At 35.3% G+C, this 18,700-nt stretch overlaps 1 protein-coding gene across 1 annotated transcript in view; it reads right to left on the bottom strand.

Moving 5' to 3' along the window:
• Positions 1–18,700, bottom strand: part of ADAMTS19 (ADAM metallopeptidase with thrombospondin type 1 motif 19) — a 253,226-nt gene that overhangs the window by 86,137 nt on the left and 148,389 nt on the right. Inside the window, exons 11-13 of the mRNA XM_064595853.1 lie at positions 8,840–8,941; positions 3,307–3,437; positions 2,222–2,394 (exon numbers count right to left, since the gene is read on the bottom strand). Of these exons, the coding sequence (XP_064451923.1) occupies positions 2,222–2,394; positions 3,307–3,437; positions 8,840–8,941 (406 nt within the window). The remainder of the gene's footprint in view (positions 1–2,221; positions 2,395–3,306; positions 3,438–8,839; positions 8,942–18,700) is intronic.

Below are 18,700 nucleotides of genomic sequence, written 5' to 3'. Positions count from 1 at the left end.
ACAAAACAAATTAACAAAGAAAAAAAGAGACAACCCAAAAAACGGACTCTTAACTCTAGAGAACAAACTGATGATTACCAGAGGGGCGGTGGGTTGGGGGATGGGGGGAAATAGGTGGAGGGAATTAAGAGTACACTTGGCTTGATGATCACTGAGTAATACATGGAAATGCTGAATCACTGTATCGTACACCTGAAACTAACGTAACACTGTATTTTACTACACTGGAATTAAAAAAGATAAGGCTAGTGTGACCTTACTGATATTCTGAACGTACAGTAAAAGAAAAGAAAAAAAATGATGACTCCAAGATCTTGTCTAAGCATCTGGAAAGAGGGAAGTGCCATTTATTAAGAGGACAGTGGGAACAGAAGATTGTGCTTATCATTTCCTCTCAGCTGAGGAAACAGTCCGTTTGGAGGCCATCATGGGGAAGAAAACAGGGCATGTTTGAGGCAGTCAAACAAGGCCAAGATCTGGAGTGCAGAGTGACAGAGAACAAGATTCTAGAAGAGACATGAGGTAAGAGAAGGGAACAGATTACCTCCTCACCCTCTCACTGTCAAACACGTAACACTACTGTATTTATAGTGGAGTCATCTGCCTTGTTATCTGGCTGTTGACATTAGTGCTTCTGTGTTCAGAAGCCTACATGAAGAGAAGGTTTCTGTCAGGTGCACTGAAATTGATCAACAATGGAATTTAGGCTGTTGACAAGCATATTATTGAAATGATGGAAAGGCACAGTACAAATTGACTAAATCCAAATCAGGACAGGAGAGACTAGGGGCATGATGGTCAGGTAAGTCAGAAAATTCACCACCATGTTTGGTAACTGTAGCTCAAACCCATAGCTCACTGACTGACCATGGGCAGGAACTATCTTAAGTAAAGAAGTTATTAAGTTATTTCTAAGTAATTCTTTTTTTTTTTTTAAAGATTTATTTATTTACTAGAGAGAAAGCACAAGCAGGAGGGACAGAGAGAGAGACAGAGAGAATCTCAAGCAGACTCCCTGCTGAGCGTGGAGCCTGATCCTGGATTATGACTTGAGCCGAAACTAAGAATCAGATGCTTAACCGACTGAGCCACCCAGATGCCCCCCTAACTAATTCTTAAGTAATAAGATAGCGTATAATTTACTTAACATTCTTATTCTGAAATAATTAAAGACTTACAGGAATTTGCAAAAATAGTACAGAGATCTCATATACCTTGTCCCCAGTTTACACTTTGGTAACTACAGTACAATAGCAAACCCAGGAAATGGACATCAGTGCAGGTGTGTGTATACTTCTGGGCCACTTTATCACATGTGTAGATTTTATAACCACCAGCACAATCAATATATTTAAGAGTTTTATCAGCACAAAGTTCTACCTTATGCTACCCCTTTATAATAACACCCATCCATCCTTTTCCCCACCACCATCATTGACTTCTGGCAACCTTTATTCTGTTTTCCATCTCTACAGTTTTGTCATATATATATGGAACCACAGAATATATTATATATAAGTTATATAAATGGAATAAGTTATATAAATGGAAGCACAGAATATCTGATGTTTTGAGATTGGTTCTTTTCACTCAGCATAAAGCTCTGAAATTCACCAAGTCACTACACATTTCAATAGTTTTTTCCTTTTATTGTTGCATGTATCCCAGGGTATGGATATACCTCAGTGTGTCTGACCATTCAGGTACTCAGAACTTTTTTGGTTGTTTCCATTTTTTGGCTATTGAAAATAAAGCTGCTACAAACATTCATGCATGTGATTTTTTATGGTTGTAAATTTTCACTTCATTGGGAAAAATGCCCAGGAGTGTGTTTTCTAAATTGTATAAAAAATGTATATTGAGTTATTTAAGAAACTACCAAGCTATTTTTCAGAGTGGCTGTACCATTTACATTCCAATCAGTGATGTATGAGATCCAGTTTCTCCTCATCCTCACCAGCATTTCCTATTGTCACTTTTTAAAAAAAAAATTTAGTTCATCTAATTGGTGTGTAATAATATACTCTGCATTTAAAAAAATATATACTTGGAGTCAGTGCTTGTGATTATTATAGGTCATTAGGGTTCAAAAAAAGAGAGCTCTGAAATATTTAGAATATAATCTGTATCATCTATTATATAATACTGACTACTACTGTAAAACATTTTGCAAATCTAGAAGTCTACTTAATTAAGACGGTGGCGATGTGGGTTGTCATACCTTCATCCATGACAGCTTGCCACTGAAGAACATGCTTTGGGTATGAAGTTCTAACACTATAGGCCTGACATTGCCAGTCTCTGAATCCAGGCAAACCTGCAGGACAAGGTGGATTCTCACATATTCTGTATTGTTTTCTGGGACCATTACAATCCCTTGCTTCAGAACCTAGCCTAGAAGAGATAGTACAAATAATCAATTTTATCTTATTTTAATGTTAACTACTCATTTAAAAAAATTAAAAGGCATTGAATTAATAAGGTATAATCCTTTATATTAAATCTACTTTTGAAAATGTGGATACATTAAATGATTGCTAATGGGAGGAAATCCATATGTTTATTAAAAACCATATATATATATATATTTCCTATTCTCAATCAATTAACTTCTAAAACACATGAGAAATAAAAGCCAACTTGCCATGGAAATGGAAGAGTAAAGGGCAGAGGCTGGGAGCAAAATAGAAAGCCTGTGATTCCCGTGAAGTCGTTTGGCATTTTTACATCCTTTCTTTAAAACTGCTTATGAAGGAATCGTGCCACTGAGCCCACACCAAGAGTAAAAGCATAACGCTGAAATGATTTTCTCACACGCCTCCCTGGGATCACTCTAGGAAGCATGGGGTTGAGCAAGCGGACCCTGAAATGCTCCCTATCTGCACACATGCTTAGCACATCTTCATTTTTCAACACTCCTCACTTATATTGATGTTGATTTTGCTCTCCTTCCCTCTCTTCCTGAAGTCCCATCACCTTCCTGCCTTCTCACAGTTCCCTTCATTGTGGACTTACTTTTTCTAATGCATGTCTCCCTGTTCATTTAAACACACCAGTTTCTTTGATTTACTCAAGAAACCACCCCATGCAACATTTAATTCTTTGTTCTTAGAAGCGGTGGTCTTATTTTCTTCTTGGGAGATTTTTTTATCATTTAAACAATTTGAGGGATTTTTCTGTTTCCCAACATGGGGTGGGGTTTGAGGGGCTTCTTCTGCTTTCCAACACTGTTTATCAGTAAAACCTTTGCCTTTGGAAATTGAGGGAAAAAATGCCCTCCCCCGATCCAGGAACTTTGGCGTTTACCCAGGACATTTGCGCTCCCGACTGCTGATCCCAGAACCGCAGGTTCGGCTACAGGGGCTCCACTCGCTCCACTCTCCGGCCACATGTCCAGGTGCTGAGGTCCTGCTGGTACATTCTCCAGCCTTACACCACTATTCCAAAAGTTATGTCTTAGGTGAACAAATCAGGGCACAACGGAAAATCATTCACTGGCTTACAGAGTCACTGGGATTGCGATTAAATCACGCCTCCTAGAGCCCCACACATACAAATTGAAAAAGACCAAACATAAGTTGGCATTTGCTTCTTGTCATAGTGATACAATGGTCCGTTCTCTCAGTTCTCCTGTCAGATCATATGGTCTTGTTACGAAAACAGCGCACCCATATTCGCAGGACAGCCCTGAGAATTCAGTACGTACGACAGAGATCGGGTAAAGAGGGAAGTTGGGGTGGCACAGCCACAAAGGAAAACTAACACAGTCTAAGAAACATAACAGTTTAAAATGGACAAATGACAAAAGCACAGAGTCATACATCAGAATGGAAAATAAAACCTAAATGTTCTTCCATAACTGGAGTGAAGCAGACATTTCGGCAAACCTAGCAACTGTGATTTGAAATGTTGTTGGTCTTCTTTTCTTGTAATTAAAAAAAAAGTATGATTTAATTTTAGCACTTTCCTTTATGCCTTCTTTCTTTTTTCTGAAAGAGTTCCCATCAAATATAAACGTTAACATTACAGCAAGTTTTCTTTTGAAAGCCGTTTACTTGAAAGACTTAGGCAAATGGATTCTATGAAATTCCGTCACTTCCTTCCACTTATTCTGCAGCTTATTTTGTATTGATTAACTGAGAAAGATAACCATGAAAGAAGAGAAAGGAATATACTCATTCTCTTGTTTATATTTATATTTTCATCCACTTTAAACAAAGGCAGCCGAAGAGGCCGTTTCTGGGGCCGCCAAGGAATGGGTGCCAAGACTTGGAAGGTAAACTATAATAATTTCTCTTTATTTCTGAAAAATCAGATATATCACGGTCATGGCAAACATGTTAAAAGTAAAATTAACTGAACAAAATCATGTTGAGAATAATAAGTAAATATTAGCAAAATTCAGATTAATGACTGTAGATGGAGTTGAGCAAGCTGATCCTTCCAGATCTAAACAATTTTCTGCACTTAATAGCAACATGATTTATAAGGGATTTTGCAGAAATTAGAGAAACACTCTAATCTTCACGTTTCCCATTTCAAAATGTGAATGATAATCATATTTACCTAATGGACTTTGCAGGAGTAGAATGAAGCACTAAGCACAGTGCGTAGCCCATACTAAACTTAATAAAAGTTAACAATAATTAATAATGATAATGACAAATTGTATGTACTATTATATTAATGTCATTAATTAGTTTCTAGAAGTCTAACCAAAATTCTATTCATTCTGATCTTAACTGATTTATATCTCTTTAGAATTTATTTTGAGATTAGGTTTTGCAAAGCTGTTTTTAGAGGAAAGAATTTAGAAAACTATGCTACATAGGTTTGTGTGAGCCCAGATAATGCTTTTCTAGGCAATAAAATAATTAGTTCCTGCAGATTTTTTCCAATAATGTCAGATTTTAAATTCACCCTCTTTCAGATTTCAAGAACTTTTAAATCTATGCTTGAAAGAAAAATCTCAACAACTCAGTGTATTGACAGCACAGGACACTGAGATTTTGTATGAAGATTGTCATTAAATTGAGATTTTGTGTGAAGATTCAGTCTGAAAATTGCAGAAGGGGGGAAACCATGTCCTTTTAAACAATTTGCTGGCGTTAAGGATTGACAATCTAATGCCATTCATGGAAAAAAAAAATCCAACATGGAAACTGTCAAACTTCAGTTGGTCAAATCGTTCTGGCTTACTTGATGGGTGTTTATGTTTCCCGTTGTGAATATCATAGCTCTTTGCTCATTTAGCAGCAAGCTGGCGTTGAAAGGCTGGGCTAGCATTCACAGCAGACTAAAAATATGTTGTAAAAGACCAGCATCTGGGCTTGCACATCATTTAAACCGGACCACATGGGGCAGATGAAGAGAAATAGAGACAGATCTGCAAGCTAAATTTGCATACAGAAACCAGTGAAATTTAAAGAAAGCATAGTATAGTATTTAAAGTTCATCACCTTGCAGAGAACCAGATCTCTGGATGAAACCAGGGAGAACCTGCCTTTGTGTCTTCTAGTTGGTGTTGTACTTCAACATTGAGGGAAGTGTTAAATGTTTTGTTTAAATTGTAGTACAGTTTTGTTCCATTTGGTTTTTGTTTAAATTATTATATAATATATTCCATTTGGTTTATGTATAAAACGACCCTAATGATGCTTTTCATATATTTTCTGGCAGCATATTTTGCTTCATTTGTATTTTTGAGCCCCCCAAAAATGATATTACAACCTGGTTTTAAAAAGACAAAATTTGTCATATCTACTAATTCAGTCTGATTTATGAAAATGCTAAGGAAATATAAAATATAAGTTATTTCTGGGACAGTACATGATCTAAAAAATTGACTGTATTTCCATTCTGTCAAGTTTCTATGTGGACATGTCTGGAGAGTTCATGAAAACATCAGATTGGAAGAGGTCTGTGAAGATGACAAAGGGAACATCATTGTCTAATCAAATCTTCTTGTACATACATTGTTGGATGAGAGAAGAGGAGGACAAAAGGCATAAACTCTCTACATATGCAAATGTGTGAGTGTAAGGATATTACAGTCATTATATTTTCAATAAAGAATCATGAGGGTAAATTTCAAGAATCTCAATTTAGGGAAGTAAATAACTAAAATATATTACGTAGAATTCTTCCAAACAGGCTAAAATTTTACTAAATTTGTATTTAACTTGCCTTTCCCCTCCCCCAATTCCTAGCAGGTTTTATCAGTGAAAAAACATAGATTTCTTGGTTTTCACTACATCATTTACCAACTCTTTAGCATCTGTTAAACGTAGATGTAAACATAGGTGATAGAATTACAAAAAGAAGAGAAGAAAGAAAAAGGCTGCTTTTAATTTGGAAAAGGCTATGTAGAAAGTGTAGATAAATCCCTATCTTTACAATTATTTTGAATCATAAAATTCTATAGGCACCTTCTCAGACTTAATTATACACTCCTAGATGACCTAGTTATATAGCTGGATTAACATCACTCTACACTATCAAAAATTACAAAATTACACGATCTTGTAACAAATTGTAAAAAAATTCCCCGTTTTGTTTCTTGGTTTGCAGCGTACCAGGCTAGCAGCGTTTTGTGTGAGGTTGAAAGCATTCAGATATTTTAACACTACAGCACTCCTCAGCCGAGTTTTGGAAACTATTTTCATAATGGCTCCTAGAACAGCAGGAACAGATGGATATTTGAAGAAGCCCACCTGGTCTGAGGAACTGAGAAGTCCATTAGTTATTTCAATACAAAAGCATTACAGAACCGCTGAAAGAATATTGTTAGCACAATTAGAGGGAAATAAAAACATTTTACTTTTGATGAGCAATTACAACTTTGATGGCTAAAAGAATTAAGTTTATTTTAGAGACCTTCAAGAATGCAAATCATTCTCATAAATATCAGATGAAAAAAAATAATAGCAGAAAAATACTGAGGACATCAGTTTATAAAAATGAAGGGATTTTATATTGCTAAAGAACTAAGAAGAATGGGTTGTGTGATGTTTGAAGAAATACGGCTGAATAGTTGGTTATCTTTCTTTATTAGGGTTTTCATGTTTCAGGAAAGATAAAAATTATAGCTGGGGCAGAATTTTATGATTCCAGCAATAAATTACTCAACATAATACTGTGAGGCTTGCCCAATACGCACACATTATTGTACTTTTGTGTATAATTAAAAAAATAAATAAAACCAACCCAGATTCTGACTCTCCATATAAACTCACAGAAAAACATCTGGCACAGTCTGTAAACAACTGGCTGATAATTCACAGAAATTCCCTTTCCAGAAAACATTTTTCTATTGATTGTATCTAGTGATAAAACATTTCTAGTCTTAAAGATATTTTGTACTTAAACAGTTTGTACATTTTTTCTTTTTTAATTAGAGAAATCATAGAAGTAATAAATGATGACATGATTATGTCAAACAACCCAAAAGTGTCTGGGAAAATAATTTTATTTACCCTCAGCTACCCTTGCTTTCAGCCATCAATCCCACTTCCCTCTCAAGAGCTAACTACTAATTACAGTTTGGAGTTTATATTTTCAAACCATTTTTTAGGAGTTTAGTAATATATACAATGTATGTGTATTCATAACTGGTTTTTTGGTAAATATCAAAGGGTATCAAAGTATTAATTTTTCTGACATGCCTACATATTAATCATCATGTCTTTTAGATCTTTTCAGTTTCTATGTATACATCTACCTCATTCTTTTAACAGCTACATTGTAACCATTCTCCACATCATGAATATTTTCATTGTTTCTCATGCTCATCATTGCAAATTGCATCCTTACATAAGTATTTGTGTGTGTGTGTATTTACATGCACACACATCTGTCTTTGTGAAAGACGTGCATTTCCTTTGCACAAAATTCTAGCAGTGGAAAGGCTGAATTTCCATAATGTTCATTTTTAAAAACAATGTGTTTTTAAGCTAGCATTCTATATAACTTCATTGTTTTCATTAAGTAATTCACTCCAAGTAAGCTTTAAGTTGTTGTTTCTTTTTAAATGTAATAAACATATATGTTCTTCAGAGGCAAGGTGTCTGATCTTATATCTATAATGAGTAAAGTGATTAACCATTCTGCTTTCTCTTTACAGAATAAACATTAGAAAATAATGTAAGCTATTGAACTGTTATCTTTTGAGTAAGTTTAACTATGGCTATATATTTAGATGGGATCTACCTCCTTCATATTCTTCAAAAGAAAATTATTTTTCAACAGCAATAATTTTGATATGAAAATCAAAAGAAAATTAATTTTCAACAGCAATTACTGTGATATGGAAATGTGTATTAATAAATATTTCTGTAACTTTATGAAACATATTAAACAACTCAGTCAAATATTTACTAATCTTCAAAATGTCAGTTAGAATATTTTATTTATGATGTTTGAAATGACAAGGAAAAATTATACTCAGTGGCTTTTCTGAGACAATGTTTTATAACTGAAAGGATTCATTAGCTCTGGAAGTTTGACTTTATGCTATTATTTGTGATTATTTACCTCTGTTTAACTTAAATACTAAAAATAAATTCATTTTTTTGGTTAAAGTGATACACATATCTTTCAATGTTCTCATAAACAACAATAATAAAAAAACTGCATTTATGTTAACAAAACCACTATAGATTTGGTAAAATATAAAAGTTAAAATTGAAAATAAGTGAAATACTGAAAATTTTTTATGTATTTACTGAAGGTATTCCACTGGTATTAAGATGGATACATATATAACTGGCAGAAGAAAGTGCGAGTTTCTTGAGTTTCATTCCATGTTCTTAATTAACTTCAGACAACTCAAATGACTTACCTTACCAGCGTCACAATCAGTTCCATCCATTGGTGGATCTAGCTTCGTTCTGCATTCTTTCTCACCCTCTACCTTGCACCATAACCCTGTGCAAATAACATGCTGAAAACAAGGCCATAATAACTAATAAGGAGAGGCATCATATTTTTGAGGTGAAGTCAATAATTTTTGAGAAAGCTGTTTTGATAGAACAACAGAAATTGTCTGAAGAAAAATATGCTTTAGGTACTTTTCATATAAACTTATCATTGAGATAGCGTATGGCTGATGTATAGTGATGAGAATATTGATACATGAAAAACAGAAAATCTGTTTAATATATTTAAATATTTGTACATTTCTTAAATAAGACACATGTGATTACCCAAGATTAAGTAGCTACAACAGAACAGTGTAGGCTAAAAACCATTATTTGTACCATTCCATGAACCAGGCTGGAAGAATAAAAGTGATGTGTTTGTGGTATGAATTTAGTGCCCGGTGTCCTAAAGCCTGTCCTCACTTACGCTCTGCTTTACGCTGAAAGGCCATGGTTAGTATTTCATTATTTCACCAAATAGCTTTGGCCCTTGACACAATACAGACTCTGTTATCAGTCATTTTCACCTCAGTTTGAATGAGTTCTAGGTCTCCAGGATACAATGAACTTTTTCCAGGGAAAAGTTAGAGGGAATAGCAAAAATCCTGGGATTGGGCAGCAGAGACATAGTAACTGTGAAAGAAGAGAACTCTGAAAACAGGCAGGAAGGAAGACTGTCAGAAACCTAAACCCCAGCTCCAGTGGCTGCCATCCCAGAGACAGAATGAGGCACACAGGACCCATTCACATTTCATAGAAGTATGAAATCCACGAGGGACATTTAAAGGTGATTGGAGTAATGCAGAGTGAAGATGACTGCGCTACCTATCCAGATACGTGGAGAAGGTGGAGGAAGACAGATCAATAAAGAGAATAAGTCATGGGGCGCCTGGGTGGCTCAGTCGTTAAGCGTCTGCCTTCGGCTCAGGTCATGATCCCAGGGTCCTGGGATCGAGCCCCGCATCAGGCTCCCTGCTCAGCGGGAGGCCTGCTTCTCCCTCTCCCACTCCCCCTGCTTGTGTTCCCTCTCTCGCTGTCTCTCTCTCTATCAAATAAATAAATAAAATTTAAAAAAAAAAGAGAGAGAATAAGTCATGGCAATGTGAAAGGCACAGTCTCAAACGAGATTTTAAAGTAAACAAGATTGTAAAGATTGAAAAACCAAGTCTTGAATACCACGAAGGACGAGGGACTCCATATTTGGAGGGAAAAAGAAGCCACTTAGCAGTTGACCAGCGGGTTGAGAAGATAAAAAGGCTATTTTAGGGGGTTTACTCTGATGGTATAGGCAAAATAGATGAAAAATCACCACAAAGTAAAAATTAGCTTATGACCCAAATTTATTAAATACTTTGGGAAAGATATTTAAATGAATGCTTTAAGCAGGTTAGTTACAATTCTAATACTGAATTTGTCACAAGGCCCCAAATAATATTTTCCTATTCTTTCTTTCTTTTAAAATATAATTTCTCAGGGTGCCTGGGTGGCTCAGTTGTTTAAGCGACTGCCTTCGGCTCAGGTCATGATCCTGGAGTCCCGGGATCAAGTCCCGCGTCGGGCTCCCTGCTCAGCAGGGAGTCTGCCTCTCTCTGACCCTCCCCCCTCTCATGTTCTCTATCTCATTCTCTCTCTCAAATAAATAAATAAAATCTTTAAAAAAAATAAAAATAAAAATATAATTTCTCTTAAAAATTATATAATGTATGGCAAGAGTGGGATATATCCTATTCCCCTTATTTTATCTGCTGTGACAGCTTTTCGGCTTCAAAATACTTCATCCAAATATATCGCATTATATTTAGGCAATGATTTAGCTTAACTTACATGCTTTGTTTACATATAACATTTACCAAAAATTCATCCAGGGATTTATTTTAAAGAATGTCAATGTCTAAATCAAATTGCTTCTCTGCAATATTTTAGACTCTTTCAAATAAACAGATAGGTTTTTTATCATGTACTTTTGTGCACACATTTATATTTGAATTAATGGATCTCTAACCTAAGAATCATAGTTCCTAAATGTATTTTTCCCCTTAATACCTTTCTGTTAAGGTTGTCATTTAATCATGGGATCAAATGCTAAATTTGCCAACAAAGAACAAGTTTGCTTTATGTGTATTCAATAAATCTTAGCTGTATTATTACATGAGTTATTTTTGCCAAGCTCATTAGTTAACAAATGCATATTGAACAAAAAAGCAAATCTTGTATACTGTAGTTTTATAATAATACTGGTTTACTGAACACTGTTGGTGGTCTAAATTCTGACCTTCCACTATTATCTGCTATTCAAAACAGCAGGTACTCTAATTGATTCCCACTTGAGGTGCTGGGAGCATAAAAGCAAACTTGGCAGCTTTTCAAGATAAGCACAATCATGTAGAATAAATCTCTCAGAGAGGAGATCTCTTTACCCTTTATGTTCTGCAGGTCCAGGGATCTTATGGGAAGTAAATTACAGCCTCATTCTTAAAAATAACTCAGATTCAGGATTTCAAACTAAACTGTCAAAAGTAACACAAGAAAATGTTGAAGAAATGGTATGGACTGTTTTCACCTTGAGAAGTAGAATATCTCAGATGTGGATATGAAGGCTAATATCAAGCCTTTCTTAAGATATTACAAGGATACTATTAAGGGGCAAGGGGCACCTGGGTGGCTCAGTTGGTTAAGGGTCCAACTCCTGATTTTGTCTCAGGTCATGATCTCATGGTCCTGAGATCCATCCCTGCCTCAGGCTCCCCACTCCGTATATGTTAGGCTAGAGTCAAATTTTTTTTTTTTTTAATAAGCCAATTGCTTTTTTTTTTTTTAAGATTTTATTTATTTATTTGACACAGAGAGAGACAGCGAGAGAGGGAACACAAGCAGGGGGAGTGGGAGAGGGAAAAGCAGGCTTCCCGCGGAGCAGGGAACTGAGCCACCCAGGCGGCCCAGAGTCATAATTTTTGCAACTGAATTGCTAAAAGCACTTAATGTATCAATTAAGAAAAGAACTTTAAAACTTCAAATTCAAAGTTTTGCATAGGAATCCAGGACAGAAATGCACACCTCAGCTTTTCCTAGAAAACTAATAAATAATAATGCAATATTCTTTTTTAAAATTCTTCCATAATAAGAAAAGACCATTAAAAGCATATAACAGGAATTTGAATGTTTATCTCAAGTAGGCTTTTAAAAATGTTTACATAAAAATACCATATAGTTTAAATGAAATAATTTAAGTGGAAGATTAATTGTCCATGTATAAAAATCATAAATTTTATCTTCAAAGATAACCTATACTCATATCTTTCTTTATAACAAATAGTTACATTAAGATGTTCTGAAATTTATGTCAAAATAAAAAAATCTTGGGGTGCCTGGGTGGCTTGGTCAGTGAAGCATCTGCCTTCGGCTCAAATCACGATCCCAGGGGTCCTGGGATCGAGCCCCGCATCGGGGTCCTGGGATCGAGCCCCGCATCGGGTCCCTGCTCAGCGGGAAGCCCGCTTCTCCCTCTCCCACTCCCCCTGCTTGTGTTCCCTCTCTCGCTGTGTCTCTCCCTGTCAAATAAATAGATAAAATCTTTTAAAATTTTTTTTAAATTAAAAAAATAAAAAAAATCTTAGGTGCATACATATGGAAGTAACAATTAAATCTTGTACATGTAACTCCTTGTTCTACCACTTATATTATCTTCCAAAATACAATTTCAATAAGTTAACATTTGGTTGCAAATGTAATTCAGTATGGGATAATATTATTAAAAACATTCATTTCCATCACAGATCATCATAGTACTTTTAAGGGTAGAAGAGAAGAAAACGGGAAAAGGGTATTTTAAAACACAGAAAACAAAGACTCTAAGGGAATAATAAAAAGCAGGAATATAGTTCTTTGTAAATACTAATAAAATTGAAAATTAATAAAGAAAAAAGAGAAGGCAAAAAAAAAAAACACACCCTACTATTAGGAATAAAATGAAGGTATAACTACAGATAATGTCAAGTTTAAACAAATAAAAAGATATGGACAACTTTCTGCCAATAAACTTGACAACTTACAGGAAATGAAAAGATATTTTAAAAAACTTACTAAAAACTTACTAAAACGGACTGAAGAAGAAAAAGAGAAGCAGAACTATTCTGTAACAATAAAATAGCTAAAAGTGATTGTTAAATATCTTCCCACAAAGGATACATCTGGTCCAAAAACTAACAGTCTTTCAAAAAACTTAGATTCTCATTTTATGTGAGCTCTCTAGAGAAGAGAAAAAGAAGGAACATGTTTGAACACACTTACAATATCCAAACTAGACAAGGATTTCAAAAGAAAATGAAAACAGTAATCTACCTTATTTATTAATCTAGATTTAAATATGCTAGATTAAATATGCTAAGTTTTAACAGCAAAGCATTAAAAAAATGCAATGCCATGGCCAAGTTGGGTTTTTCTTCAGAACACAAGGTTACTATAATATCAGAGATTTGATGAATATAATCAAGTGCATCAATAACTTTAAAATCTATGATTTCTGTAACTATGGTACAAAGTACATAATGCAATTCAGTATCTATTCATTAAAAAAAAAAAATCTTAGCAAACTAGCCACTGAAAGAAATGTCTTCACAATTACTGGACACCTATGAAACTACAACAAACAGCATGAAAAATAGTGAAATGTTGAAAGTTTTCTTTTAAAATTAGGAAAATGGCAAAGATAGCATCTTGGCACCCACATCAGCAAGTGAGTACATGGTGTATTCAAACTGGCAAGAGGAAAAAAATAACTGTCAATGTAAACTCCTGAACTCAGCTAAAATTTTATTCAAGACTGACAGTTAAATAAAGAGTCTTTCCAGGAAACAAAAACTGAATATTTACCACCAACCAATCTTCTCAAAAAGGAACTTCTAACTGATGTATTTCAAGAAGGAATATGATCTCATAGGAAAGGACTGAAAAACAACAGTGAGCAAAGAGACTGATAAAAATGAGGATAAGTCTAAATAAATGTTGAATATGGAAAGCAACAATAATTGGATTTTAGCCAATGTTATAAAACTTCCTCACAGGGGGAAAAAATACTAGAAATGTAGCTTATTTACATCTCAAAAACTTTATCCTTTAACAGAGAAGATTTGGCCCCTGGCAGTCAAATAAGCTTGATGTTTTTTCTCTTTTCCCTCCTCTACTCCAAATATTTCAAGATCTTTAGTGGCAGAAGTTGAGTAGCAGACATGGGGAAAAATGCAGTCGAAGCCCAGCCAAAAAAATGAGGCGGCAAGCTGCAAAGGACTCCTGAACAGAACACATCAGAAAGTATGAAAGAGAGAGTCAGGAGTGAGAAGAAATGTAGAGAAAGGAAGATTTTCAGGACCTAGTTAATGAAGCTCCAAAGAAAAGAAAAAGAATGTAAAGTAAAAAGGAACTCTCTGAAATATTTCAAAGAAAAATGATGCAGAAATCCCTAGTATGAAAGAGAGCGAAAAAATAAAAAGATTCCCCTTTTGCAATGGTGGAGTCAGTTCCCCAAGGCCAACCATCTTGTAGATCACAACAATCATTTGTGGGCAGAATACAAAAAACAACCACCTGCTGGTTCTGGAGAATGAACAGAGGTAGGTGAACTTTTTAGGGGAGCTGAAGGGATTGGCACAAGTTGCGTTTACCACCTTTGTAGCTTTGATCTGACCATGGGCTGTGGTCATGGCATGACACTAAATGGCTAAAGCAACAGTGAGAAACATGCCATCTTTTTAGACTCGTGAAGACAGACACTGCTGTGGTGAAAGCTGTCAAAAACTGACTGGCCAATCTCAAAAGGAAGAGAGAGAAGCCTGTCATCAGCTTGCACCTGACCCACACATCCAGAGAACACACTCCATATAGGCCAGATAAGGAAAAAGTGGACTGAAGGTATGAGCTGTTGTCCACGGTGGGTAAGACAAAGTTTCCAGTTTGAATCTAACACTTAATTCTCTGGGGAGGGGTAGGGGTTGTGGATGAGTGCAGAGAGGAGATACTCTTTAGAGGAATATAACAGAATTCAGAGTACCTGCAATAGGGTCAGCAAACTTACTCTGTAAAGTGCCAAAGAGTATATATTTTAGGCTTGTGGCCATATGGTCTCTGTTGCAACTATTCAACACTGTCATTGTAGCTTGAAGGTGGCCAAAGAGAACATATGAACAAATGGGGGCAACTGTGTTCTAGTAAAACTTTATTTAAAAAAGCAGGGAACCAGTCCCCAGGCCACAGTTTGTAAGAAATTAATGTATTAATATATAATGTGTTAATGTACTCATATTGCAGAACAAAACATGTCTACACAAATATTTATTCACAAGTGATCAGAGTAGCCTTACTCATAATAGTTAACATCCCAGATGTCTACTAAGGGGTGAGTTAATAAAGAAAATAGGTTATCTACCAGTGGAATACTATTTACCATGAGAGAAAAAGACTGATTCCTAATACACATAAAAGCATATAATGAATGTATGATTTTTGAATGCAGGGGGAAAACATGGTTTCTCTAATAGGAAGTGGTAAAGGAGAAAAAGAGGAAAAATAGAATATAAATATGAAACACTAACACATAACAGGTTGACAGAATTAAAATTCCAAATAAAACTAATTTAAATAAATGCAAAAATGTTAAATTAGCTGATGAAAATACAAAAAAAAAAACCCTATTACATTGGTTTAAACAGAAAAATACTGCTTTTCTCTAGTAGACATATCTATATCTAGATCCATAGCCACAGGTATATTTATATCTGGAAAGGCTGAAGATAGAGGTATGGAAAATATTAGCCAGAATAGAAGTTTTAATGCCAGACAAAATAGATTTTAAGGCACAAGTCATAATAAAATGGAAAAGGAAAAAAGGATCAAGCAAATGAAAAACTGTGTGTATATACCTAGTAATATAAATCAACATTATTTAATATATGTAATTCTCTGCATGAATAAATTAAAAAACAAATCCAAAATGTCTCTGGTGCTAAAGAAATATTTAAGCTAAAAGAAAGGGAAGGTACTATATAAGATTTTAATTCCAAAGTAGGGAAGAATGCGTAGAAGATGGAAAAACAAGGAAACAAACAAAAAATATAAATAGCACAACCTTCATGGGAGAATTTGATGGATTTGTCCACCTCAAAATTAAGAGACAAAGGACAGTGTATAAAAAGTTAGTATACACACAACAAACACACTATTGCTAAGGCATAAGGAATTTTTACCTAGAACATAGAACAGCAAATCAGCAAGAAAAAAGCCAGAAAACTGAAAAAACGGGTGAAAATGTAAATAGGCAATTTACAAAGATAGGGACTTAAAAAGATAAAAGCCCATGTCAGTAAAAAGTCATGGGAAAAAATGAGTTCTAGGAAAAGAAGTAGCTGGATTATGCAGTCAAGTAAGTTGCCATGAAACTCATGTCCTCACAGACTAGGCAGTGCTAAAGCTCGAAGGATAAGATTTAGCTTTGATTAGAATACGACACATTCAGAATCAATTCCTGGTAGTTCTAACCCACCATAGTTTTACTGCTCTTATAGGAAGGAAGGATTTAAAATTTGCAACTTCATCAATCTTTTTTTTAAATTTTATTATGTTATGTTAATCACCATACATTACATCATTAGTTTTTGATGTAGTGTTCCATGACTCATTGTTTGCGTATAACACCCAGTGCTCCATTCAGTACATGCCCTCTTTAATACCCATCACCAGGCTAACCTGGCAACTTCATCAATCTTGACAACATGTTTTATCAGTGATGCTATCTTAATTGCCCTAACAATTACTAGCCATCGAGGGCTATTTGATGCCACATCTTTTCAAGTCCAAATTCCTGTTGCCTCTGGAATTTCACAAGGCCAGATCAAAGACTCAGCCTTTTAGAATTCTTCATAATCTACCTCATTTCAATGGCAGCCTCTTCACTGGATCACATGAGAGGTTTTAGAAGTCCATTGCCTTTGATGTACCAATTCAATATAAGAAAACTGTGAAACTGGAACTTTCTTCATTACTTTTTTAAGTCACCATATGATTTGATCAAAGCAGGAAGCTTTCTATATGATATAATATACATCCAATTCACTATGTGCCTACTCCAAAACCAAAGGCAGATCCTTAGGTTTCCTGGAGGTCTTCAGGTTTTTAGCATACTTCCTTCTCACTCAAAAAATGCAACTCTCATGCAGCCACTCCTTACTGTTTCTAGGGAAACACCCATACTGCTGAATTCTGAGCCAGGGTGGGTAAGTTCAGGAAGCTACTATGATGACTTGATGCTGTTTGGACTTATGCTGGCTCAGCCACAAGATGCCAGATGGCCTAGAAGTACCAACTACTTAGGACTCAGGAATGAGCCTTCAAGAAGTTAGCACATTAAGTCAGAAGAGTGAGCTATTATTACTGGAGGTTGAGTTGTTTCACAATCATTTAAACATTGTCTTTATGCCTCAACAGATGTCTATTCCTTTAAACATTTTGCAGATGTAAGTTACAATCCTAAGGGTAAATTTACATCATTAATTAGATCAGCATGTATGTAATGTTGGAGTCTCTAGCACTTGTGTATAACTATCTGTTTACACATATGGAAAGCCATATTTCTTAGCTAATTCAAATACTATGGACCAACTGCCATTGTCTCTAAGACTCTACCAGAGACACACATGTAGAAGAGTTGCTATGAATCCTCACTCCATGCAACCTGATACTTATTTATAATTGATGGGAAATGGGATGATCATAGGATGCCTGATTAACTCACATATAAGATGTGAAACATAAGCCATCTGTACTTATAGTTGGTTTTGTGTAATCACTGAGTTAATACTGAATAACATTTAGTTTATCTTAATGCTATCCTGACGTATGATATATCCAAGACTTGACTATGAGTGAAAATTTAGAATCATTATTCCATCACTCAACTGGTTCACTTCTTCATTTAACATATATTTTTTGAGCACTGTTTTAGGTGTCAGAGGAACAGTAATAAAAAGAACTGATAGATAATTTCTTCGATGTTACCAAGCCTGTCTTCTAAGAGACTTGTTTTGTTTATAAAGGCTGGATGACTGACTAGCAGATGTGGTGACTGCATGTGTATCCACGTGTGTGGCTTAACCAGGAGAACTCTCCAATATTCTACACTTCACAACTATTTCCCTTATATTTTTAAGTTATACCTCCTGACACATGTTCAGGGATTTCCAGATGGCTCCAACTCACAGAGTACCAAATCTTGTGGGAAAAACAAATAAATTACATATTCTCAGACTTCTTTTTACTCCGCTCTTTTCCGCCTTTTCATTTCCACTTTGAAAAATGTCTTCACTGAGCCTCCATGATCTTGCTTTCTCTTGGTTCTGTTCCTACCAACAGATGTCTTCAGAGTTTTACTTGTTGGTTTCTCCTTATGTTCCTCATCTCCAAATATGGTAGTCACCAACTTCTCTGTCTCTCCCTTGTCATTTTTATCTAACTCCATTCCTGCTGTAATCATCTAGTATCACATCTTCAATATCACCTACTTATTGATGACTTCCACATAAATATCTATCCCGGACCAACTTACAGCTCTAGCTGGATATTTAATGAGCATCTTAAACTTGAAACATGACTAAAACTTCATTCCAGGGCATTCTGCTTTCTCTTTTCTCTTTCCATATTCCTCCCACGATAAATGCATAGCCTGCTCTCTCACTGCCTTCAGATCTCGAAATAAATGTCACTTTCTCCAGGAGGCCTTCCCAGATCACCCTATAGAA

Source organism: Mirounga angustirostris, unplaced genomic scaffold (assembly GCF_029215605.1).
Source record: "Mirounga angustirostris isolate CCGP_5_RB_7025 unplaced genomic scaffold, mMirAng1.0.hap1 SCAF_7, whole genome shotgun sequence".
NCBI lineage: Eukaryota > Metazoa > Chordata > Mammalia > Carnivora > Phocidae > Mirounga > Mirounga angustirostris.
The sequence above is the reverse complement of the archived record's forward strand: the minus strand, read 5'-3'. Positions and strand labels throughout refer to the sequence as shown.